Raw genomic sequence first — 25,549 nt, forward strand, 5'->3', positions numbered from 1 at the left:
CTTAGTCTAACGCAATGTTTCTCAAAGTGGGGCGGAAGTCCCCCTAGGGGGCGCGGAGGTATTGGAGGGGGGGGCGCGTGAAGTCATTCTGCTTTGCCATTAAGTCAACACATTCACTTTACATTCACAATATATTCATTTATTCACTAATATTTAGAGAACATCATAGGTAGGCTATATATGTGTATATGAGGCTTTAATAAACTTTACTTAGGCCTATTCATTTGTATTTTCGTAACCATTTTGCTCGAGGGGGGGCGCAGACAGATACCCTTCCTCTGAAGGGGGGAATGGCAGGAAAAGCTTGAGAAACACTGGTCTAACGTAATGTAATGTACAAGAGTAGCATCATGTCTTTTAACCTTTAGGAAGGTTGTGAAGACTCTTTTCTTCTGACAGAGCCTCCCTACACCACCTACACAAAACTAAGTCTAAACATCTCAACAACATCTCAACAACTAAGTCTAAAAAGTCATCAAAACAGCCTGTGCACTAACTTTGTCATGGCTCTGCATTTCCTCATGTTTGTGTATTTCTGAACTCTGTATTTCCCCAGGCTTTATACTATTCATGTCCTCGTTGGACGGCGTTGGACAAAAGTGTCTGCTAAATGTCATGTAACATAATGTAAACAAAGGCCTGGCAAACACACTTTCAGATGTGGGTTACAGCTTTTCTCCAAGGCCACATATAGCATTAGAAACTACACCACCATAAGCAAAAGTTAAGCTGATAGTGTAAAGAAAGCAACAAACTAAAATATTTTTCGTGATCCATAAGCAAGGAAAATAATCACTTAAAAATGTACACTTGGTCTGTTCAAAATCGTGGTCAAGTCCCAGGGAAATTATTCTGGGGTGATGTAACTAAACGAACAGGCCAGATGTAAAGTATACTTAACAGCATAGGCAAAGAAAAACACATACAGTAGGCAGACAACACATCGGCACCAACATGCACTACTTTATTTAAATGTTATGAACCCAATTAATCTCTAGGTTAGACCAACACGACCCCCATTATGATGAAGACACACCATGCAATGCTTATGAGCCCATTTAATTATTACATAAAAATAAAAGGCCACTTGATATCATTGTTTTCATAAAGGTTAGCCACCGCTAATGTCTCAGGGTGCACTTTCCCCAAATGACCAGCAGGTGTCTCTTCTGATTCTAGTCTGCGAGTTGTTAAGGGCTGTTGGAGCTTTTAACTTCTTTTTCACTTGGGCACATTTTTTGAGCTTCAGCAGCTTTTAAAATAGCCTCCCCAGCCCATACGTTTGCCCTTGCGGCCCAAACAAAAATGACAGATACCTTGGACTGGGCCACATCTGTTCCGAAGCCACCTCTTCAGAACAGTGACTCACCGTTTCCCTCTTATATTCTCTCTCTCTCTCTCTCTCTCTCTCTCTCTCTCTCTCTCTCTCTCTCTCCTCTCTCTCTCTCTCTCTCTTCTCTCTCTCTCTCTCTCTCTCTCTCTCTCTCTCTCTCTCTCTCTCTCTCTCTCTCTCTCTCTCTCTCTCTCTCCCTCCCTCTCTCTCTCTCTCTCTCTCTCAGTAGTTTCTCTACCCTTCTCTCTTCATTCTCCGTCACATCATGGCACTGGCACGAGAAGTGAAGCCATCTACCCGCTTGCAAAACCCATTTCCCCTTCACCCTGCCCTCTTTCCCTCTCTCTTTCTCCCTCAATATCTCTCCATCCCCTCACTCCTTCCTCTGTCTATTCAGTGCATTTCCTCTCCTGCTCTCCTTCTCTATATCCTCACTGTCCCTCTCGTTTTCCCTCCTTCTTTCTTCCTCTCTTCACCATTCCCGCTCTCCTTCCTCTATTCATTCTATCAATTTCCTCTCTACCCCCCACGTCTCTCCATCTCCCCGGGTCTGACACACGCACACACACACACACACACACACACACACACACACACACACACACACACACACACACACACACACACACACACACACACACACACACACACACACACACACACACACACACACACACACACACACACAGACACACAGCCGCTCTCTTCTCCTCACCAGTGCTGCTGTTGGTGGTGTGTGTGGGGGAGCTGCTGAAGGATGCGCGGGGGATCCTGACTCTCGGCAGGAGTCCCTGCTCGTCCTCCGGCGTGCGCTTGCCTTCCTCCTCCTCCTCTTCCTCATCCTCCTCCTCCTCCTCATCCCCGCTGCCCCACACGCTGCTCTCAGACGGGTACTCGTACGTGCTCTGCAGACTGGACTCATTGAAGGAGATGTTCAGCTGTGTGTGTGGGAGAGAGGGAGAACAGAGGATGGAAGGAGAGAGAGACAGAGAGAGGGGGGGGGTGGCAAGTAGAGCAAGAGGGAACATTTAATGTATTGGCAAATTAGGTCATCTTTAGACTACACAGAGTATAGATCAGGGGTGTCAAACTCAGTCTCGGGGGCCAAATCTGGCCCGCGGAGCCATCTTATTCGGCCCGCGAGCTCATTTGAAATGTGTATTACACTTGGCCCACATACATTAATGTATAGTGTAATAAAGACTTGAACTACAAAGTTGGTGTGTCACAGGATGTGCAGATACATTTTGAACTACTATATATGATGGAAAAGAGTGTGTGTGAAATTAACCTATCAAGCGAGTATCAAGCGTACGCATAATTTTAGTCCAATTTTTAAAATAAATGCTGGGTTCGGCCCCCGACTTCGTTCCAGATTTTGATTTTGGCCCTCTGTCAATTTGAGTTTGACACCCCTGGTATAGATCATAGATAAGAGGACACACGTCCTGTAAAAGCTGTGTCTAACAGTGACACGGAGGTTATGGCTGCGCAGGCTTACAGCAGACTGTAAAAAAAGGATTATGGGTTATTATTTCTTAAAAACAAAATACATAATTACACGTCTCTCAAACGCTGTTTGTATTCTCTTTCATATTTCCATTTGTATGCAAGAGAACAGTTCTCATATTTTGTCACAAACAAAACATCAAAAGCGGGCCACCGAGGGGGAAAAAAAGCAAGGCGGTCGATTGAACGCAGAGCACAAGCAAGCAAGAACGGTTTTGTCAACAGCAGACACGCTCCTTTCATCCCGCGGTATCAAAGGGCTTTTCTGACTCTTTCTCTCATTTTCAAAGGTGAAGTCTGTCGTTAGTGCTCCCAGTGCCTCTTCTTCTTCTTCTTCTTGCTTTTTTCTTCTCTCTCTCCCTCTCCAGAGAGCGGCTCCGTGAAGCCATTAATTAAAATGAGTTCATTACAAGGCAGCCGAGAGGCATCGCGGAGGGGACAGGGAGCCCTCGTGAAGAGGCAGTCTAGGCTCCACTCAAACTCCTAGAGGAGCACACGGCACCAATCCCCTGCCTCCCTGCCACCCTGTCTATCTGTCTGCAGTAGCCCTGAATCACACACACGGATACACATACACACGCACACACGCACGCAGACACACAAAATACAGCCATGTCGCACATAAATAGAGTGAGCCAAACACCATCATCACACACAACACTTTGTTTTTTGAGTTTCGAGTTTGCTTGAGGTGTGTTTGGTCTGTTCAACTCGTAAACACACTGGTTTATGATTGCACTATTAGGTGCAATTCGTATCGTATCCCACTCTATGTGAGGTTTTCTTGCGTACAGCCTTATGTCCTACTTCTATTTCGTGTCCCAACTGAACCTTGCCCCAGTTGCAGATAATGTGCTTATATTAGGGGCCTATACAGTGATTTACAGGTGCCTTTAAGTACAAAATGTTCCAGCATACTGTATATTTGTATACGGTTGCCAGCACTCTATATTTGCTTATAAAAGATCTATGACTTTGCACTACCCTACATCACCTGCAGGACTGACAGACTAAGGAAGTCCTTTGTCCCATGGGCAATTCAGCTGTTTAACAACACACAGAAGGACACTAAGAAGAACATCATCATAGGGGACTGGACTGCCTGAGATGCCAGAGCTGGCCCAGCCCGGGAAACCTCTTGGTGTGTGTGTGTGTGTGTGTGTGTGTGTGTGTGTGTGTGTGTGTGTGTGTGTGTGTGTGTGCGTGTGCTGTCCAATAACTGCACTAAGGAACTTTTGACCCTTGACCACTGGACATACTTGTTTTTCCTACTTACCACAAGCAAAGACTGTGATCTGTCGGAGCTGGCCCAGTTACTGGGGAACCTCTTTGTGTGTGTGTGTGTGTGTGTGTGTGTGTGTGTGTGTGTGTGTGTGTGTGTGTGTGTGTGTGTGTGTGTGTCTGTGTCTGTGTGTGTGTGTGTGTGTGTGTGTGTGTGTGTGTGTGTGTGTGTGTGTGTGTGTGTGTGTGTGTGTGTGTAGTGTGTGTGTGTGTGCTTGCCTAAAACACTTACCTGTACTTTACTGTGACATTGTTAGAATGTTCATCCCCTATCATACTCTGTACACTGCCTACTTCTACATACTATACTATATCATAGATGTATCCATCAACACTTGTTGTCTACCTTAACTGACAGAGTATGTTTTTTTCTGCTTTGGTCTATCCCAACTCACAGAATGTCTTTTTGCACAATTACCTTTTCTACATTTATCTCTATTATTTTATTTTATTTTCCCCACCCTGATGACTATTCCTGTGTTTATTTTTGTCTTGAAATGTCCATGTGGGCTTTTGTGTATTTGTGTATTTATGTAAGCTACTGGATACCTGAATTTCCCCCTGGGGATCAATAAAGTTACTCTACTCTACTCTACTCTACATTAAATATAGCAGATACTTGTATCCAAATCAACTTAGAAAATAGGATATAAACCAAAAGCACTACTGTAGAGGAGCAGCGGTTTGCCAAGTCAAATGTACTACTTTGCCAAGGTCACGTTTATGTTTAATGCATAGAAAGTGAAGTCTTTTGTATGTGTAAGCACACTGGGCCAAGAAGAGTTATTCAGACTTTTTTCCGATTCTGCAGGAAGCTACCTCTCCCATGCAGATGCCATACCCTTACCGATGAATTTGAAATGAGTCAGCCACATTCACAGACTAGTATCACAGATAACACCTGGTGTTTAGTGTTGCTGTCTATAGGGGCAAATTTGCTGAAGGTGTGTTTGTTCAGTCTTCAAACTCTTTTGCTATATTCAGCCACTCACTCATATTCAATCCCTCTGCCTCTGCCTTGTCCATCTGCTCGCTATGGCATACCCTCAGAGAAGAGAGCACAGAAAATGAGCAGCCAGCTCCGTTCTTTCACAGATACCCTCACAAAAGCGTACACATATCCGCCACACTCTGTCAGACAGCACTTGGCTTTTGAGCTGTCTGCATTAAGGTATGCCCTTAAAGGAACAGTCCATCTCATTTCCAGGAATTGTTCATATGAAGTTAAGTCCCAGTAAAATATCAGAATACATAGGATTTTTTCGTCTATGTGTTTACATTGCCTAGTTTAACAGTGTGGCCAAATTAAGCATAGCAATGCAAGTCTATGGGAGCAAACAATACATCATCATGTACTTATAAACTACTTTAAAATGAATGTAAAATTCACCAGTGCAAAACAGAGTGCAAAAGAGTGCAAAACAGCAATTTAATCCCGCCCTGTGATCACTTCTGGCTTGATGCTAATGCTCCCATTTACCGCCAATGATTATGCTAAGCTATGCTAATAATTCTGATACCACTAAATCTAAGTACTGACAACATTGAGAAGACAATTATATGCACATTCATGAATAATGCTTGGAAACATGCTTGGTAACAACTTGGTAACTGTTAATTAACAGTAAATAAAAGAGGGTGGACTGTTCCTTTAAACTCCTGGTTCATGTTGCTACAGTATACTTTTCCCCATAGACTCTGCAGGCAGCTCTGTCCTCCTTGCTGTGGCCTGAGCTGAGGACTTTTGAGCACGATCTAAACGGCCAGCAGAACGACCAGATGAGTGTGGAGCGGGCACGCCCTAGGGAGGACGAGGTACAGAGAGAGAGAAGGAGAAGGGAAGAGGATGAAGGGAGAAGGGAGAGGGAAGGAGAGAAGGATGAGGGAGAGGGGGAGGAACAGAGGATGGAAGGAGGGGCGCAGTGGAGGGTTTCAAAAGTTGGGCACGGAAAAGGTTTTTTTTTTGCCTGCCTGTCTGTCTGAACGGAGCATGCCTTACTAAAAGAGGCATCATTACGCAACAACCCCCGTACCCACTTCCGAGGACAAAATAACATCCTTGATGCCGTACGCGGGGCCCATTTCTGAGAAAAATACGGAAGATTACACTGCAGCAGTCATGATGTGCACATCCAATCCAATTTTTGCAAACACACACATACTGAAAAGGGAGATATGGTTGGCGTAATGCATGGTTATAGCAATGGTGTGTTACATACAGGAACTGATGGTAAATTCTGTTCGCACTTTTGGCTAGGGACTCATGGAACTCCCATTATGGCCAGACATTGGACTGTCACATGGCAGCATGTTCTCCCAACAGCTGAACACATGCTTTATATGAAGAGTGGTGATGACAATGACGTGTCCATTATAACTTCATTGGAGTTGTTTAGCGGGCCCCTTCCCTCGTCAACATTTTCCTAAATTGGGCCATGGCCACACCCAATGAAGACTCTTGATTGGTCCTGAACACTAATGCAGTCATAATAACACCTCAGAGAGAGCTAGGACATAATCAGCACAAGGGATACTACAGATAACATTTGCCAGACAAAAAACCCAGTCACCTTTCTGGATTATTTCCATATATGAAAATTATTCTCAGAAATAAAATGTATCTTCAGACAGTATACATGCATCCAATACTACATACTGTATATACAGTACTGACAGTATTGGTTTCATACCAATGTTTTCATGGTAGGGTCATGGTCCACTAGCATCAGGGAAAAGGGTAGGGTTCGTGCGAGGGTGAGGGATCGTGCTCATGACAATAGTTTTATTATGTATAATACTTTGCCCTCATACGGCATGTGATATGACACAGGTCCAATGAGACAGTTATAACAGGAACATGACCCGGTGACACCATCCAACAGCAACCATGACGAGTCTCAAAGGGCGATGACAGGAAGACATCCCCTCATGTCACGCCGCAATTAAATTATGATACAGAGTTATGCACAGCAAAGAGCCCAAGCGACCGAGTTACAAAACCAAACCAGATTTGGCCGTGAGTGAGCTTAACAGCTTACTTCCCTCAGGAAAGAAAAGACATTCAATTTTTTTCTTCTTTCGCAGCCATGTTTCATTGTTATAAATAAATAAGCAGTATTATGCTACTCGATTAAACATTAACACAGACGATTTATTCCTCACTGGTGGTGATATTTATGGCTTGCTAGACTTGGGCAATATCTTAATGACACCAATTGAGGTTAGTCTCGATACAAAAGCAGCCAGGCGTTTATTGAGGACTCCAGGGCTTTCCAAGTAGGCCTAAATGAAAGATGAATCACCACACACTGGTATCTTTGCTGGTAGTTTATTTGGTGAACAACGCGTTTCGCTACTGCTTCATCAGGTTGTGAAGAGCGAACCTGATGAAGCAGTAGCGAAACGCGTTGTTCACCAAATAAACTACCAGCAAAGATACCAGTGTGCGGTGATTCATCTTTCATTTAGCCTACTTGGATTACTCTTACTGCACATCACCAGCACCTGGACAAGTGGTTGTGCACAGGGACGTTACTTTGACTCCGGGGCTTTGTTTGTAACAGTCAGAGTCAGATATTGTCTTCAACTATCCCTGAATCAAAATTGGTGATCATAATAACGGATGCTTTTTTGAGAGACCAACAAAGTATCTCTTTTTAAGGGCTTTCTGGTCTTTTTGACAGGACTGACAAGACTGACAGAAAGAGAGTGGGAGAAAGACATTGGGCAGGATCTGAACCTGGATCCACATCTATGTGCATACCAGTGTTTCTTTGGAGGTGATAGTCACTGGATGCTCACTTACAAAACCTATAAATATTGAGGGAGGCCACACAATCTTATTCCAATGCCAGTGGATTTATTAAAAGAAAACATTTCGGCCTGAGGTCTTTTAAACATTTTTGTCATAATAATGAAGATAACGTTTGGGGGAATGATGAACATACCGGTACACTGCAGCTATATTAAGAGAAAACAAACATATAGTACCACGTAGCAGAGCATGTGAGCATTTTGCTCCACTTAGCCTACTGTATCTCACTGGCTGTAAATACGAACGGCAACCCATTGCAGGCATCCACAGGTTGTGTTATGTTCCATAAGGCCACACCAATTTAATTTGTTGGTTCTCGGATTCGCCGCTTGTATTTTGTATCAAAATGAAAAAAAAAAAAAAAATCAGTTTCAATACCCCAAAAAATGAAATCGCTTTAAAAACCCCGAAGACTGCATGTTTTCATGAACGGAGAGGTGTCTCTTTAGTAGTTGGAGGCCATGTGACGCAGAGAACCAATAAAACCACTCCTTTCAACATGCCGATTACGACTAGCGAATCAGGAAACGCGTTACATTCAAATGGTTTTACAGACAAACATGCAATGGCAAGTTGAAGCCCCTGTGGGTTAGCAGTAGCAGCGGTGAAACACAGTATGGCTCTTAGTGGAATTAGTGGAGTGGGATAGCAGTTTTAAAAAAGTAATACAACAACTCTGGTCCCGCTTGGAGGAAGCAACCCCCCGGGTTACCGGTAGCTTAATTTCTCCCCCTTCCTCGTTCACAGGCAGCCCGACGTTTCAGAATAGAATGTTCGACTTCGCTCAACTATCCGAGTTCACATGTGCCAGCGAGTTTTGTGTTCTCAACCAGGCGAGTTTTGCAACGGACGAGAGAGTTACTATCACGGTAAAAACAGCAAAATGACTTGAGGATATTTTAAACACGAGAGAGTCACAATCACGGGGGAAAACTAAATGGCCACACAAAAACGCATTGCCACACAAAAACGCAGACGCAGCGCACTAGTGCTGTCGTGTCTGTTCGTAGCGCTTGCTAAGATACCACAATCATGCAGAGGGAGAGCGCTCAAAAACGGGGAAATAGACAAAACCCAATTCACCTCAGATTCCACTGTAAACATAGGCTAGGCTATTTGTGCCTATAATGATTTTAAAAATTATGACATTTTTAGCAGGGTTTGTTCAAAAAAATCCATCCATCCATCCATCCATCCATCCATCCATCTATCTTCATATTGTAGCTCTGTACTTGTGCCGTGTGCATAGCCTTATTGCAGAAAAGGCTGAATGTTGATCTTACTAGTCAAACACATACTGCCTAAAAGGCTACTAATTTGGTCTTTTCTACCAGCCAAACTGCTTGTAGTCAAGATGTGTTAGTTAGGTAGCCTACTGTCATGTCTTTTATAAAGAGCACATTTGGAAGACTAGTCTATAGCACATGAAATGCTCCAGGTCTTTTAAAATATAGCAACAATAATAGCAACAACAACAATAATAATAATAATAATAATAGGCTAATAATAATAATAATAATAATTTATTATTATTATTATTATTATTATTATTATTATTGTTGTTGCTAATATTATTGCTATTTTTATTATTTTTAATTATTCTTTTTTTTAAAGCTGAGGTGCGTCTGTGTATGGGGTGGTGAAAACATTTGGGTGCACATAAATTTTGTGCTGGTGCACCTAAAAAAATGTTTAGGCGCACCAGTGCAACCAGCACAAAAAGTTAGTCTGGAGCCCTGAATGAGCCAAGAAAAAGTCAAGAATCTGAATCGGATTGGACTGTTTGTTTTGTTAAAATTTAATTACTGTAACTTTTTCTGTTACTAGTAGTATTTTGTGCACATTCTGTACTCAAAGAAGAGTGAGATTACATTCTTTTTGGTCTTTTATTTTATTGATTTTGGGACTTGTGCTTGTTGGTCACTGTTGTAAATGGTCTAACATTCTAAAGTTGTACTTTTATAGCTTGTAATTCCATTGATATGGTCACAATGCTGTATTTGCTGTCTTGTTCAATGAAGACTGCGGTTTCAGACTGTTGAATCATCTCAGTTTATTCAAACCAGATTAATATAATAATTGCCCTATGAGCTAATTTTGTGCCTGGTCTATTTGGCTGCCTTAATTCCCTTCTACACTGTCCTTCTCCATGTCCAGGTGTTTGCCTGTCTTGCACCTTCCTTTGGAGGTCCATGTGAGGCTGATATACAGGTGGTATAACATAACAGTCCCCTTATTACATCCGCGGCATTACCACACGACTAATTTTTTTATTTATTTTTTTCGCCCTGTCGCTTCAACTTTTTCCTGAAAAAATCCGAGAACCAACAAATTAAATTGGTGTGGCCTAAGCAGAGTAAAAGGCCGACGTGACTGTTTTGGCTTCACTTTCTGCGTCAACGGGCTATTATGGGGATTTTTGGTTTGTGCCTCATCAATACCAGATAACATTTCTCGGGCCTAACTTGTGAACACAAAATGTACTTTTCACACACACAGGTTTCATCTTGATCTGGTGTGCACAAATACGCACATGTGCACCATACAAACACACACACGCAAGCACTCACGCACACGCACAAACAGATGAAGACCTTGCAGTGAGCAGGATGTGGTAATATCTTGTAGGTGCTTGCCATCAGTGACCTGCTTTGCAATTCGAGATAACAGAATGGTGGTGTGTGTGTGTGGGTGCTTGTGTGTCTGATCTTCTTAGGACACAATGTCGCTACGCAAGCAGTCCAAAAAGTACCAAATTGTGAGGTGAGGCTTGATCTGTGCTCTAGAGTCGGACATTTTCACAGAATTGTATTACTCAGAGGGAAAAGTCCGATTATACAAAAAATATATTTGTTCCAACTACACTGGAAACTGTTGGTGATTTCCAGAGTTGTCAATCTCGTGCTCAGAAAGTAAAATAAAAACCCTGCCAACAAACTTGATCAGCTTATCGTAATTAGCTACCAAGACCAGGCAACTCAGCACTGCAAAGTCATCTGTGACGGAAGGAAAACACAGAAAGCTCTTTACCCCGCAGTGGCATGGCTGGCAGCTGAGTTTGGTTCGTCATACACGGTGAAGGTTCACCACCATGCATGGCAGACTGGGGCATCTAGGCCATGAAGAGCGGGACGGAGGCTCCATATCCCTTGCCTGATTATCAAAGTCATGAAAAAATTGAAAGAAAAGTCCGCGACACCAAGCTCCCGTTGCTTATTTTCTAATGTGACGTTTCGGGCAGCATGCCCTTCATCAGACCGTCTGATGAAGGGCATGCTGCCCGAAACGTCACATTAAAAATAAGCAACGGGAGCTTGGTGTCGCTGACTTTTCTTTCAATTTTTTCATGGTATTTTTTCTGGTCCTGCACCCAAATTTTTTTGAGACGGATGTGCGTGTTTTTTTCTCTCTAACTGATTATCATAATCACTCAAATCTCACACCGAGATGATGGTCTGACCAAGAAGGTAACGTATAACGTTTCCCAAATGGCCAGGTTAACCCGCCTCCCTTGGTTTGCTACTGGTCAAGGCCATAACAAGGGTGTGCTGAAGTTAAAAACAAACATTTTCTTAGTCCCAATAGGATGTCTCTGCTTAGACCACATCACTGCCTTGAACACGCCTCTACCCAGGGTCGTTGGAGCTGCTCAAAGTTGATTTCTTCCTGACAAAGAAGGTGGAGTTCCCGATTTCTCAGGAGCTCAGAAACGTTTGTATTGCTCCTAGCCTGACTGGAAGCAACGCTGAAGGTGTTGCATCACTATGAGGCTGTTGCTCTATCCCAGCATGAGGCTCTCTTTTGCAAGTCTGGCCTTGCCATCCATAAAGCTCCGGTCAGTTTACATTGCCCTACACCAGGGGTGTCAAACTCAGTCTCGGGGGCCAAATCTGGCCCGCGGAGAAATCTTATTCGGCCCGCGAGCTCATTTGAAATGTGTATTACACTTGGCCCACATACATTAATGTATAGTGTAATAAAGACTTGAACTACAAAGTTGGTGTGTCACAGGATGTGCAGATACATTTTGAACTACTATATATGATGGAAATGAGTGTGTGTGAAATTAACCTATCAAGCGAGTATCAAGCGTACGCATCATTTTAGTCCAATTTTTAAAATAAATGTTGGGTTCGGCCCCCGACTTCGTTCCAGATTTTGATTTTGGCCCTCTGTCAATTTGAGTTTGACACCACTGCCCTACACTTACACCTAGGTTGGGTCTTCTGGAAGATTATTGTTGTTGTCAGACAACTGGCCAGTGAAAAGGGAGGGGATGAGGGAAAATATGACATAACATACGAGCAGATTGCAGGTCACGACCAAAGAGTTCAGAATGGGTAATAAATGCTTTCTCAATTTGGCCATTCCAGACCTTCTGTGTGAATGACAGCTTCCTCCTAAAGCTTTCCCTGTCCCTCTTTCCCTAAAACTTTCTCCCTCACTCATTTCCTGCCATCTCTCTACTGTCCTGTCTGCTTCAAGGAAAACCAAAAAATATTTTAAAATGGAGATTTAGGTAACAGGCTTATCCCCCAGGGTGAGGAGGTGGTAGTTTAGAAAGCTGCTTAGGGAGGCTTGTGATTTAGGAGAAAGGGAGGAAGTGATGATCTAGTTTTAGGAGAAGGTGAGGGGAGTGGTGGTCCAAGAAAAGGTAGAGTATGGAGGTGGGGATTTTATGATGGTGGTTTTTAGGAGGAGGATGGAATCAGGACGCTGCCAGTCTGGAGCTGGAAGCCCCCATGTCTCTAAATGAGGTCAAGTCCCACTGTACTATTGGCTATGGCTGCGGTTCCCAAAACATTTTCAGCTGGGACCCCCTTTTGGGCCTAAGAATATTTTTGCAACCCCCCAACCTCCCATTTTCCAAATGCAATAGCCTATTTAATGTACATGTACATGTAATGTACATATTTAATGTAAAACTTTAATATAAATCATAGGAAAGGTAAATACATGTATTACCCACCAGGGCTTGACATTAACTTTTTCACCCACTGGCCACTGTGGCTAGTGGTTTTCCCGAGTCACTAGCCATTCAGGTATTCCACTATCCACTGATTTTCTATCTCTTTTTTCTGTATCATGATACGTGTACGTCTAACCTCAGAGGATAAGGTGCTAAAGCAAGATGACCTTTCGATATGGAAGTATATCAAGCAAATAGAAACTGAGTTACTGAGCTTTGTCTTGAACTTAAATACAAACAATTGATACACAATGGGCAAACAGCAGCATAAAGACGCGTATGTTACCAAGGAATAAACTGCCAGCCAAATTGGCTAGTGACACTGAAAGCACCACTAGCCACAGCCAAGTTTTACCAGCATTTGGCCGGTTGGCAGGTGCCAGTGCCAAGCCCTGTTACCCACTGAAGTGAATGTTGATAACAAATGTATGGGAAGGCTATAAAATCATACATTCAAGGCTTTATGCCAACAGTCTCTTCTGACCGTGATCCCCCTGCAGTTCCTCCGCGACCCCCTAGGGGGTCACTGCCCCCAGTTTGGGATCCACTGGGATATGGCGACCATGCTGCTGTGCTTTTCCCCAGTGACCACTGGCCACCTCTTCCATCTCTTCCTCTGATGCGGTTAAAGCCCCTTGACTGAGGTGACGGATTGGCCACAGCCAAATTCACACCAAAGTATTTTGAGGTTTTTTTGTTGCCCCATGTGCTTTCCATGAATTAAGACACCAAATTCTACTACATCTAACGGAAGACTGCTAAACTGTGGCCATGCAAACTCATTGCTAACCTGTGAAGAAATAATGTTGGACCTTTAGTTTTAAAAAGAAAAAAAACCTGTCCAAACCAAATGCCTGCATGAAAAATGTGCCAACATGACATACAGTACAAATGGTTCCAAATGGCATATTATGCACATGAGGAAGAAAAATCCGCACTCACAAAACTGCGTCTCATTATTTATTTATATTACCACCATGTCCAAAAAGCAAACGCGTTTCGGCTATCAAGCCTTCATCAGTGCGTGGTGATATTATGCACATGCTCATAATGACACGTTGCTCAGTTCCTTACAGTAAATGGGGGCAAATTCCCTCCACTGGCCATTACTGGGTGATGTTGTACCTTCCCCCAGTGAACTCCCTGTGCTAACACACTTACCCTAAATCTACCCTAAGCTACATCACAAGGCTATATCCTTCATGACCCTGAACATATATACGTGCTACACACACACATAAACACATACGACAGACACGTGCAGTATGAAATCTATGAAATGTAAAGGAGGCCAGGCATTAGGAGGGTGATGTGTGGGGAGGGAATTATTGCTGCAGTCTACTCATGAGTTAACACCTAACACACACTAACACACACGCGCATATGCACGCACACACACGCACACGCACGCATATGCACGCACACGCACGCGCACACACGTAGAGACAGACTTCCACAGCTCGCAGCAGACAGAGAATGCAGAGTAATAACAGCAGTAACAGAGTAACAACATGTTTGTCACCTAACCACTGATAAGCAGCATTAAACGTGGCCCATTATCACAATTTTATTAAACTTCATAATGGTCGGCGGGACTGATGCCCAAACTATGGTAGGTACAAAAGTCCAGAGTATAAACATTTCAGATATGATATTACCAGTAATGCCAGGAATACATCCTCCTCAGTGAACTTTCAGTATCATGGTTTCTGCAGACCCTACGGCGTGTCAATGACCATAAAAATAACTTCCTGGAAGAATGAATGAGTCTGAAGTCCAAGCATGACAACTTAGAAACCCAAACCACCAATCATTACTTCCAATAATGCCTTTGTAATTGCACTAAGTGAGTTTGCTGTTCAGATACAGAGGGAGCAGCACAAAAGGATGGACATGCCCCATATTTGAACTTTTTGTTTGCCAGCAGCGTAATTGTCTTCTGACATGAGCACCATCTTGTGTGGTCACAAGCAACAGCTTATATTGGAATGGTAAAGACCTACACACCACACCTTCTTAAACAACAACACTGCACGTGCAGGACCTACATCAGCATCGACAGTGCCATAACTCTCTTCAGAAAAGATTTCAGGTTTATTTATTTTTTAATTGTTATTTTTTTAAAACAGTTTTAGGGCTTATGAAAGAGATAATAAAGAATGGGTCAAGTGGTGGAGAGAGAGATGGGGTAAGAACTAGGCTGGACTCGAACCTGGGTCCCCATGACAATGTAAGGCCACTCGTGGTCGGGTGCTTTATAGCAGTGGTTCTTAACCTTTTTTTCTCAGTGCAACCCCTTACCTGTTCACAAGACTAGCCGCGCACCCCCAACCCAACATGTATAATGTGTGCAAGCACTAAAAAAGCATTTTAGTGATGCATTACAATTTATTTTGCCCGGGATATTAATGAAAACCTTTATGACCAAATGGGGACCAAAACATGTTTCAATTTGGTTTAGGTTTGGCCTAATTATAATGTTTCCCAGCTGGATTTTGGTCACAACCTCAACACAAACAACATTCTGCGCACCCCCTATAATGTCTGGCGCACCCCCAGGGGGTGCCCGGCCCGCACCCCAGGTTAAGAACCACTGCTTTATAGCGTGCTGCACCACAGCAAAGTCCTTCCCCTTTCCCTCCTATAAGCTTATAAAGAGGCTCTGACCACAGCACCCCCAGATTTCAGGTTTAATTGAGCAAAGTTGTTCATGGCCTGAATGATGACAGACTATTTAAATGTTGACAGAGAGTTTAACATTTTGATGGACTGCTCTCTTGATGTCCGTAATTCGTGATGACTTGAGAACAAACAACCCCATTTCAGCACGTCCAAACCAGGTCAATGTCGGAAGAAGTTTATTTAAAAAAATATTTGGGTTGTTATAAAAAGGTTCACCTTATAAGGGCAAAAGTGCTACTCGGAGCCAAAAGTAGAAGAAACACAGAGAACTAGACATGATAACAACAAACCTCCATTAAGTCTCATATTTAGCCTAACACACTCTACGTAATCAGTGGGCCTAGATGGACACATCCAGTGGCTTTTTTAAAGACTGGAAAAATAATCTTTTCCATCCCACCAAGTTTTAATATTTCTCAGTGGTTATAAGCAGATTTTCTCCCACTGCTGGATTTTGCATTTTCAGATTTTCCAACCCCCAAAACTAACAATCCAGAGGATAAACTCTACTAAGAAAGACTAAGCTGATCGAACCTCAAGTGTGATTTAAAAAAAAAAACAAAAACAAAAAACACTCTTCTGCTTCTGGCTTTCCCATTTCAGTTTGGGCTTCAGAGAGGTGGTCATTCCATGTCAATTCACACACCCTCGCCAGGTGACCCTCTTCTTCTTTTCCTGATTTCTCACACAGCTACCATTTGATGCAAACTCAAAGAATACCAAGTTGTATCATCCTACCTCTAACAGTTTTGGAGAAGAGGCCCTCCAAAGTTTGGGTTCCACACCCACTTTTCAATGTTATTACCTCCGCCAAGGAGGTAATGTTTTCGGTCGCGTTGGTTTGTCTGTCTGTTTGTTTGTCTGTCTGTTTGTCAGCAGCATAACTCAAAAACAAATCAATCGTTTTGGACGAAACTTTGTGGGTTTGTTGATAATGAGTGATAACAAGTGATTAAATTCTGGTGGTGATACGGATCAAGAACCAGAACCAGGACTTTTCAAAAGATTCTTTACCATCTAGACGCCCCCTAGTGTCCAGAAATTGAATTGCGGAAACAGCACAAAAACAAGGCAGAAAGACTTAGGGTGTAACATGGTCAAATGTATCAAGCAGCTTCCTTTGCGGATGTCTGCGCTCTCTGAGTGCTTCTAGTTTCTAAGTGGAATATTTGATAGACATGGTCATACTGAGGGATCATGGCCATTTGAAGGCCTGCATCTGTCTTCAAACTAAAGCTGGAGGTGTCAAAATCCACTTGTAAATTATGTATTCCAATCCTGGGCTCGAAAGGTTGGCCTGGCACCCAAACTATGGAGGGCCTCATCTCCAAAACCGAAGTAGGATGCTAAAACTTGGTATCCTTTCAGTTGGCATGAAGAGGCACCTGTCTGTGAAATACTAGGAAATTCTGACAGGGTCATCTCGGGCGATTCTAGGGAATCATGTGAATTGACATGGAATGACCCTATGGTTGGTCTAGTTTTTTTTATTATTATTATTTAACCTTTATTTAACCAGGAAAATAAACCCATTGAGATTAAACATTTCTTTTACAAGGGTGTCCTGGCCAAGTGGCGGCACAAGTAACAAAATTACATTTCCAGTTGCATTAAAATAAATCAAATGACAGAATTAAAACAGTTACAGACAAGTGAGTCAGTCTCCAGTGATCTCATCTTGGAATTCAAATCGCTAGTAAAGCCAAGGAGACCAGCTATTCACAGTGGAGCCCATAAGTCTGCTATCAGGCTCAAGTTGAACCCAGGAAACCTGTTATTGGCCCACCGTGGGGCATATACAGTCTGATATTGGTCTTTAATGTGGCCAAAGTGATGTTCTATTGGCATAGAGGTGAACCAAGACATGCCTTTTAACGGGCCACATGGAAGAGGGTCTCTGGTTGGTCCACAGTGGAGACAACGAGGTTTGGCATTGGTCCAGAGTGCAACCCTGGAACTCTGTTGTTTGCCCATTGCTGAAGCAAGACAGACCTTTACTGACCTACATCAATGTTCAGCAGGTCTCCTATTGGACCACAGAAGGCCCAAGAAGGCCTGCTATTGGCTGACAGTGAGGCCGTGGGCCATGCCAGTGGGAGCCAATCAATAGATGACAGCAGGCTGGGGGGACTGGTACATCCTCTTGGCTACGGAGACGGCTTCACTCAATCAATTACTCACTCACTCATCCTGCTCTCCTTTTATGTTCTCCATCCCCTATTCCAGGGGTGCTCAACTAGAAACTGAAAAGGTCCATTCGCCAAATTTTGTATGTTTCCAGGGTCCAAAAAAGTCGCTACGGACCGATGCAGAAAATAGCCTCACTCGCTGGCCGCACTGGCCTCTTGCTCACTCACTGAGTTGTCATAGTGATGATACTTTTATTTGTCATAAGACTGGCTTCGCAGAAATACACCTATAGATCGCATGGCAGCAAAATCTCACATAATTTATACATATTAAATACAGATGGATTTTGACTTGGTCCGGATGACATTGCGTTTGGGTCCGCATCCGGACCTGGGTCCGCCAGTTGAGCACCCCTGCCCTATCCCTCCCTCCCTCCTTCACGTCCTATACACTACCAATCCCTTCCTTCCTCCACCCTTTCTTCCCTCTCGTCCTCTCTCACATAAAACTTCTTTGCTCTTTCTTTCTTTCTTTCTGTTACATCTCTGTTTACTCCTTCCCTTCCTTCTCCTTCCTCCTCTCCTCCACTGTCGTCCAAGTGGTCGGGAGTCCGCCTGTGGTTGTGAAAGAGGACATTATTGAGCCGTAAGTGATGCATGAGCTCCCCTCAAGCTCCATCTCTTTGGACAACTACTCTCTCTCTCCTTCTCTCTCTCTCTCTCTCTCTCTCTCTCTCCGTCCTGTTCTTCGTGGCTTTATAATTCCCTCTCTCATGTGCATGTCTGTCACTTTTTCTCACTCTCAGTCACTCATTCGGTCTTACTTGCCTTGTGTGTCTTTCTGACCCTTTCAACACAGTTCTCTCTGCCACCTCTCAATCATGTACTGTGGCTATTGATGGGCTGATGACATTAGGCTGGTACCACCCCCTTCTATCTCCCAGGCAACACTCCTCACGGCCTACAGCCCCCAACAGTTGTCAACCTCCTCAGATACTGAACCCATTCTCTCTCTCTCTCTCTCTCTCCCTCTCTCTCAACAAACACACACGCACGCACACACACACACGCACGCACACACACCTCATGACATCACAATGGAGCAGGATGACTCACACATTTGCACACACCTCTGGGGCCACTAATTTTAGCTCTTCCTCCATAGCTGCTGCTGCTGCTGCACCTATTGTCCTCCATTGTAAACCTTTAGCCTTATTTTAGCCTTGTACCATTACGGCCTTGTTTGGTATTGCAAATGTCCACCGCCATAATTCATGCCAGTCAGGAAGTGAAGTAGAGGGTCACCGATAGAGACTCACCGAGAGGCCCCATTCGGGGGCGTCCACTCCAGCGCCCATTACTCTGGGAGCTCCAGCACTGTGTGTGTGTGTGTGTGTGTGTGTGTGTGTGTGTGTGTGTGTGTGTGTGTGTGTGTGTGTGTGTGTGTGTGTGTGTGTGTGTGTGTGTGTGTGTGTGTGTAGGAAAACGGGGCAGTGTGCCAGTGACTTGGGTTTTCTGGGCCATTTACATCCCAGAGAGAGACAGCGAGGGAGAAACCAGAAGGGGGTAGAGGGGGGCAGAGCGAGAGAGAGGGAGAGAGGGAGAGCGAGAGAGAGAGAGAGAGAGAGAGAGAGAGAGAGAGAGAGAGAGAGAGAGAGAGAGAGAGAGAGAGAGAGAGAGAGAGAGAGAGAGAGAGAGAGATGAATGCAACTGGTGCATAAGAGAAAAGCATGCGAGTACACGTGCGCACACGCGCACGCGCGCACGCGCGCGCACACACACACACACACCAGATCAGGATATGCCAAACTGAGTTATATCCAATGACTGACACTGAGGGAGTGATAGATGCTGGTGGTGAAACTAGGCTTTGTGGTGTGTGGAGTGAATTGAGGTGGACACGTGTATGTGACTAGTGTGTGTGTGTGTGTGTGTGTGTGTGTGTGTGTGTGTGTGTGTGTGTCGAGGTGGCCATGTCTGTGTGTGACTAGCCAGTATGTGTGGTACAGGAACAAAGCCTCATATCTCCCTTCTATCTCTCACAGACTCAGCGTGGCTGTGGGCTTAACTTTAGATGCCAGATGTCTGATTAAAGCTAATCTACACAGCAGGAATGTAATGGCTTAATATTAGCAGCAGGGCACTTTCTCAGTAGCTCCACTACACTGTATCATCACATTACCGCCACTTCCTGTTTACCACCAGACAGGTGTAAACAGTAACCATGGAAACAGGCTAAAAGGACTGTTTCCTGCATTTCACAATGATTGATTACATACTGCACTACGCGTGTGCGCGTGTGTGTGTGTGTGTTGGAGGATTGTTGGGGTCTTATATGTCACATACACAGCAGTACGCATTTTTGTCAATAGGTATTTTATAGTATATAGTATATAGCCAATTGGGAAATTCCAACTCCAACTCCCATTGTCATTGTGACACAGCACTCCACTGAACACTGCACACTGCACGCAACGAAATTGCATTTATGCCTCACCCGTGCAAGGGGGCAGCCCTCAGTGGCGCCCCATGGGGAGCAGTGCGGTGGGACGGTACCATGCTCAGGGTACCTCAGTCATGGAGGAGGATGGTGGAGAACACTGATTGATAACTCCCCCCACCAACCTGGCGGGTCGGGAGTCGAACCGGCAACCTCTGGGATGCAAGTCTGACGCCCTAACCGCTCACCCATGACTGCCCAGTATATAGCCTACACAGTAGGCCTACATGGTCAGATTGAAATCACCTTACAAAAATATACAAGAGGATTGAAGGAAACGCATGGATTTGTGTAGGTCTGTTGTTGACAAACTAATTAACGTTTGTGGTGGTCCCACAGCATGTCCTGCCTGTTAGTTCTAGTTAGGCTGGCCATAGCCCTTCTCCATGATTTAGCACTAGCCACCGCTACCCAAATACTACAGGAATGACACTGTCCTTGCAGACAATGATAATAAGGAGGATAGAAAATTCCACAGTATGATAAATAGCCCAGTACCACATTTTTGAAAACACCCACAAGCCTAACCTTGCATCAACTACCATTAGGTAGGCCCCCATGGGTCTGCTCTGTGCTACTGCTTAGGCCAGGGGTGACAAATTTAAGACCCAGGGGCCGCATGTGGCCCGGCAGATAGTTTACTACGGCCCCAGAGTAGAAATAAAAGCTATGAATGTAAAAATGAGTAAATAACTACAGAATTACAAAGGTGCTGCAGGAATCTGAGACTTGAGGTTTTCAATACCTTCAATTTGCCTTTTTGAGTGCCATTTACAGTCAATTGTCTTGATATACCTGATGACATCCACCTCAAGATGATTGAATAGTGATGTGATTCCTTTCCAATATGATTCCTTTCCAATAAAAATGCATACAATGTCAGTAGTACTGCCCACTTGCGATCAAATTGACTGTATATGGCCCCTGAACCAAAATGAGTTTGAGCCCTGGCTTAGGCTACCAAGTGTAAAAAAACACATACTCTCAACTCTTTAAGGGTAGTGTTGTGCCAGGTCCACAAACTATTGACCGTATACAGTATAACATTGTAAACTGGCGCTGCAACTAACTAAACTAACAAACTAAACTGTACTGCCATGCGCGCGGATGTATTTCAGCACTTGACCATCATCGGTTTCTTACTCGTTAGAACATGCACAACAAGGTCTATTAGCAGAACAAAAATATGTTTCTGTCCTCAGCAGACTATCCACAGCTGTTTCACAGCGGGCGTTAAGAAGATTTGTATGAGAGACAGCACATCCTCTGCTATCAGCCACATGCGAACAGGTAGGCTTTATTTTAGACATGTGATGCGCCGCCGTAATCAGCATGGGATTTATCCAGGCATGACTCAGCATCAGTTAGGCGTGTGTGTGTGTGTGTGTGTGTGTGTGTGTGTGTGTGTGTGTGTGTGTGTGTGTGTGTGTGTGTGTGTGTGTGTGTGTTCATTTGTTTATTATGGATGAGGAAAAAAGAAAAGGATTAAGTGTGTGCACACACGTGTGTGTGTGTGTGTATTTATGATGCAAAAATGAAAACAAGGTGAGGAACAAGGTGTGTGTGTGTGACGCGTGCGTGCGTGCGTGCGTGCGTGCGTGCGTGCGTGCGTTGGAGGGTTGTTGGGGTCTTATTGTACACAGTATTGTGCGCTCCTGTGGCCGTCGATACACTTCCATGTTTATTTATTTGGCCCCGCTGTTTCCAGGTTACGGTGGAAAGACTGAGCAAGTGAATGAATGAATGAGCGAATGAGTGAAAGAAAGAATGAGGGAAAGAATGGCAGACAGAGAGAAGAGGGGCAGGGCCGCTTGACCAACCTGTCTGGCAATTGTCTGCTCAAGTGCAGGCCGAAACTTCAGCTGTTTGATGTTGGGTTCACTCACTGGCAACTCAGCGAGTGTGAGGGTGTGTATGGTGTGTGTAATCTGACAATGTGGCAACACAAAAGAGAGCATGAACAGTAAGGCAGACATGAAGAGAGAGAGAGAGAGAGAGAGAGAGAGAGAGAGAGAGAGAGAGAGAGAGAGAGAGAGAGAGAGAGAGAGAGAGATAGAGAGAAAGGGAAAGAAATAGAAAATAATCGGTTTTGTGAAAATACATGGAAAATTGTGTCTCATGCAGGTCACATAAAGTACACACATTTGATGCATTATTTCCTATCCTAGAGAGTGTGAGAGAGAGAGAGAGAGAGAGAGAGAGAGAGAGAGAGAGAGAAGGAGAGAAGGAGTGAGAGATAGAGAAAGTGACTCTTCCTTATCCTGGTCTCCTAAATGACTGGATAGAATGGCCAGGACTTGTCTGTTGCCCGGTGACAGACACCATGGATATGGCTGAAGGAGGGAGAGAAAGGAAAGGGGAGAGCGGGGGAGGAGAGGGAAGGAAAGGGGAGAGCGGGGGAGGAGAGGGAACGTAAGGGGACAGAGCAGGGGTGGGGAAACCATGCCTCGACGGCCGTTTACGTTTACGTTGTATCCAGCCCCCGACATAATTGTGATGTTATGCAGTTTCACATGAAATGTGACTTTTTTTTGTAAAGAAATGTTAGAAATTACATTTGCAATACAATGAAGTTATACTTTCAGGATACCTAGTGAACGTGGTGTACAGGTGGGCTTCAGTACAGACCTGAAGTGCAGGGGGAACTGCTGGGTTGTGTTCATAGTACGGCCCTTGGAGGACTTAACAAAAATATGAAGTGGGCCCTCGAATGAAAAAGGTTTCCCATCCCTGAGACAGAGAGACAACAGGAAGGATAGGGGAGCGGAAATGACAAGAGAGAATTGGAGAGGAGGAGAGAAAAGAGAAAAAGGTGTGCAGGGAAGGTAATGGGGCCTTGGGGATTATAGTGTCTACCCAAAACAAGAGAGAGGTAGATGTGCAGACAGGCAGTCTGAGACAGACACAAAGGCAAGACAACGCAGAGCTCTCCTGCTCATCTAAGGGACTGAGCGAAATGTGTTATCTGCTGGGTGGTGAGATGTAAGCCTGCATTTGCACATTTGAAATAAGACAAACACAGCTGATGGTCAAAAAAAAAAACTTTTCAGCTACACTCCTCACGAAAACAGAACGACAGAAAGATGAGGTGGAAGGTAGAGAAAGAGAGCACGATAGACAGAAAGAGAAACGGAAACAGAGACCCAGACAGAGCGCAAGCGAGCAAGAGAGAGAAAAAAGGAAGAAAGTTTGTCCAATACAGAAACAAAAACAAGAAGAAAGACAAAGAGAGGGGTAGCAAGCCGATTATGAAAAAAGTGTGAGAGAGTGCATTTCGGTGTGTTGTGCGGTGAGCCTTAGCTAGGCTAATCAGCAGCACATTTGGGTGTGATTTGCATGTAATGTGTTTACCGAGTAGCATCCAGCTCAGCCCTCCTGAGCTACAGGCCGGTCAGCTGCTCCACACTCTCCCCAGCCGATGGTGGCCACACACACACACACACACACACACACACACACACACACACACACACACACACACACACACACACACACACACACACACACACACACACACACACACACACACGCTAACACACGCTAACACACAGCATACAGATAGCCGGCTATTTCACACTCCCCAGGCTATGGTGGCCTGTTTGCCTGCATGTGTAGGTATGTGTGTGGTATACACACTACACACTAGGGCTGTAACGGTTACCGGTTTTCACGGTAACCGCGCTTAAATATGATGACGGTGAAGATAACCGTCTGAATTTTAAAATACGGTGTTATCTCGGTGGGTTACCTTACCGCACACCGTTACACCGGGATATCTTTCATCCCAGACACTCCTAAATAGTTTGACGGTGACGAGACGTGAGTGACAATATCTGCATTTCCATAACTCACCTAACCGTACAGAATGTTAACAGTGGAATCCGCTTATAGTGGTCACGTTTGTCCGAGGAGCCAATTTGAACACTGTAAGCGGTTGATTACTAAAACCGAATTTGTATTATTTCACCTCTTTTTTGTCTCTACCTGTCTGCCAAAAATGAGCGCTGAGAAAGACGAGGCTTATATGCATTTCGAAGCATAGACCACGCACGGGTCGTCATCTCTTATGATATCAAATACGTTTGTAAAGTTCCCATTCGACAAACGTCTTCTGGCGAGTTTCTGCACAGTGTGATTCAGGTTATGCATGCAAAACGCGGCTAGACATGGGCACTTGAAATTGCTACACCGATAAATAACACACTGTTGCATAGCCTGCTGTAGCCTACAGTAGTAGCCTAGCCTACAACGTGATTTTTTGACACAGTTTTAAAAAGCCACTCTAACTGCTTGGAATTGGGAAAGTCGCGCTGGGCTTGCTGGCATAGGAGAGATGAGAAGGGCGAGGGGGAGTGGGAGGGACTCGTGGGGAGACGCAGCCTGGAGCAGTTTAAACACAAGGTAACCTCCTGGGGAATGCCAAGCTTCGCCGAAACATCTCGTTGGCTCGTTTTTGGTAATGTTTCATACGTGTCGAAGAGCCAATGTTTTTCGTTCCCAGAATATGAGAGCCATGATTCAAGTGCTTGCTGCCCGGTGTCAAAGGCTACGTTGGCTAGCGAGACAGAGGCATGTGTGCACAGCCTCATCACTAGAGAGGTTCTGTGTAAACAGGTTGCGTTGCGTCCCCACTCACTAGTCGAGCCATGCCTGCAGTTCACTGCGGTGCTGTCGGGAGAGCACAACCCATTCACTGTATGGAGTTTGCACAGCCCGCATATCTGAAGTTACCGTGACCATCTGTTTTCTTATTTCGGGGAAAAACACATATCTAGTTTCTGTATGGCGCATGGCCATATGTGTTTACTAACTGTAAAGGGGTCACGTGAAAAGGCGTTGGTCATATGGAGGTAGTCCATTCGAAAATGCAAAAGCACCAGGGGAGGGAAAAATCTGCGATCGTAACACAGTAAACTGGTTTAGTTATAGTCGGGTTGCACATGTGGTTGAAATACAGTGAAAAAACTACATATGCTCTAACCCCATGGATGCTAGAGGAGCATTTTGACACCATGCATGCTAGGATTTATCCACGTTTTCGATGTCTACTCATAGAAAGGTATGGAGACGCCGTGAAAGTGGGGGCTTGGGGTGAAATTTGAAACGCGACATTTTGTAATAAATTAACAACAATAACGCACAAACAATATGTTCAAATATCTGTAAAGTAGTGCTAAAACATTCTTCAGGGTCTAAGCCTTCAAATACTGTTCCTGTGTTTATTAGGCTACACGAGGATTAGGCTATAAATGATTGCGCAATGTAAGGTTTTTGTTCGAGGTTTGCGGTACCATGTCGCCTTAAGTGTCGGCATTTAAAAAAAAAAAAAAAA

At 44.3% G+C, this 25,549-nt stretch overlaps 1 protein-coding gene across 1 annotated transcript in view; it reads right to left on the minus strand.

Annotated features, from left to right (window-relative positions):
- tprn (taperin) overlaps nt 1-25,549 on the minus strand; it is a 52,052-nt gene that overhangs the window by 2,601 nt on the left and 23,902 nt on the right. The window contains exon 2 of the mRNA XM_063211224.1: nt 2,049-2,271. Within this exon, the coding sequence (XP_063067294.1) occupies nt 2,049-2,271 (223 nt within the window). The remainder of the gene's footprint in view (nt 1-2,048; nt 2,272-25,549) is intronic.

The sequence above is a fragment of the Engraulis encrasicolus genome, chromosome 11, assembly GCF_034702125.1.
Source record: "Engraulis encrasicolus isolate BLACKSEA-1 chromosome 11, IST_EnEncr_1.0, whole genome shotgun sequence".
In the NCBI taxonomy this organism is placed as follows: domain Eukaryota; kingdom Metazoa; phylum Chordata; class Actinopteri; order Clupeiformes; family Engraulidae; genus Engraulis; species Engraulis encrasicolus.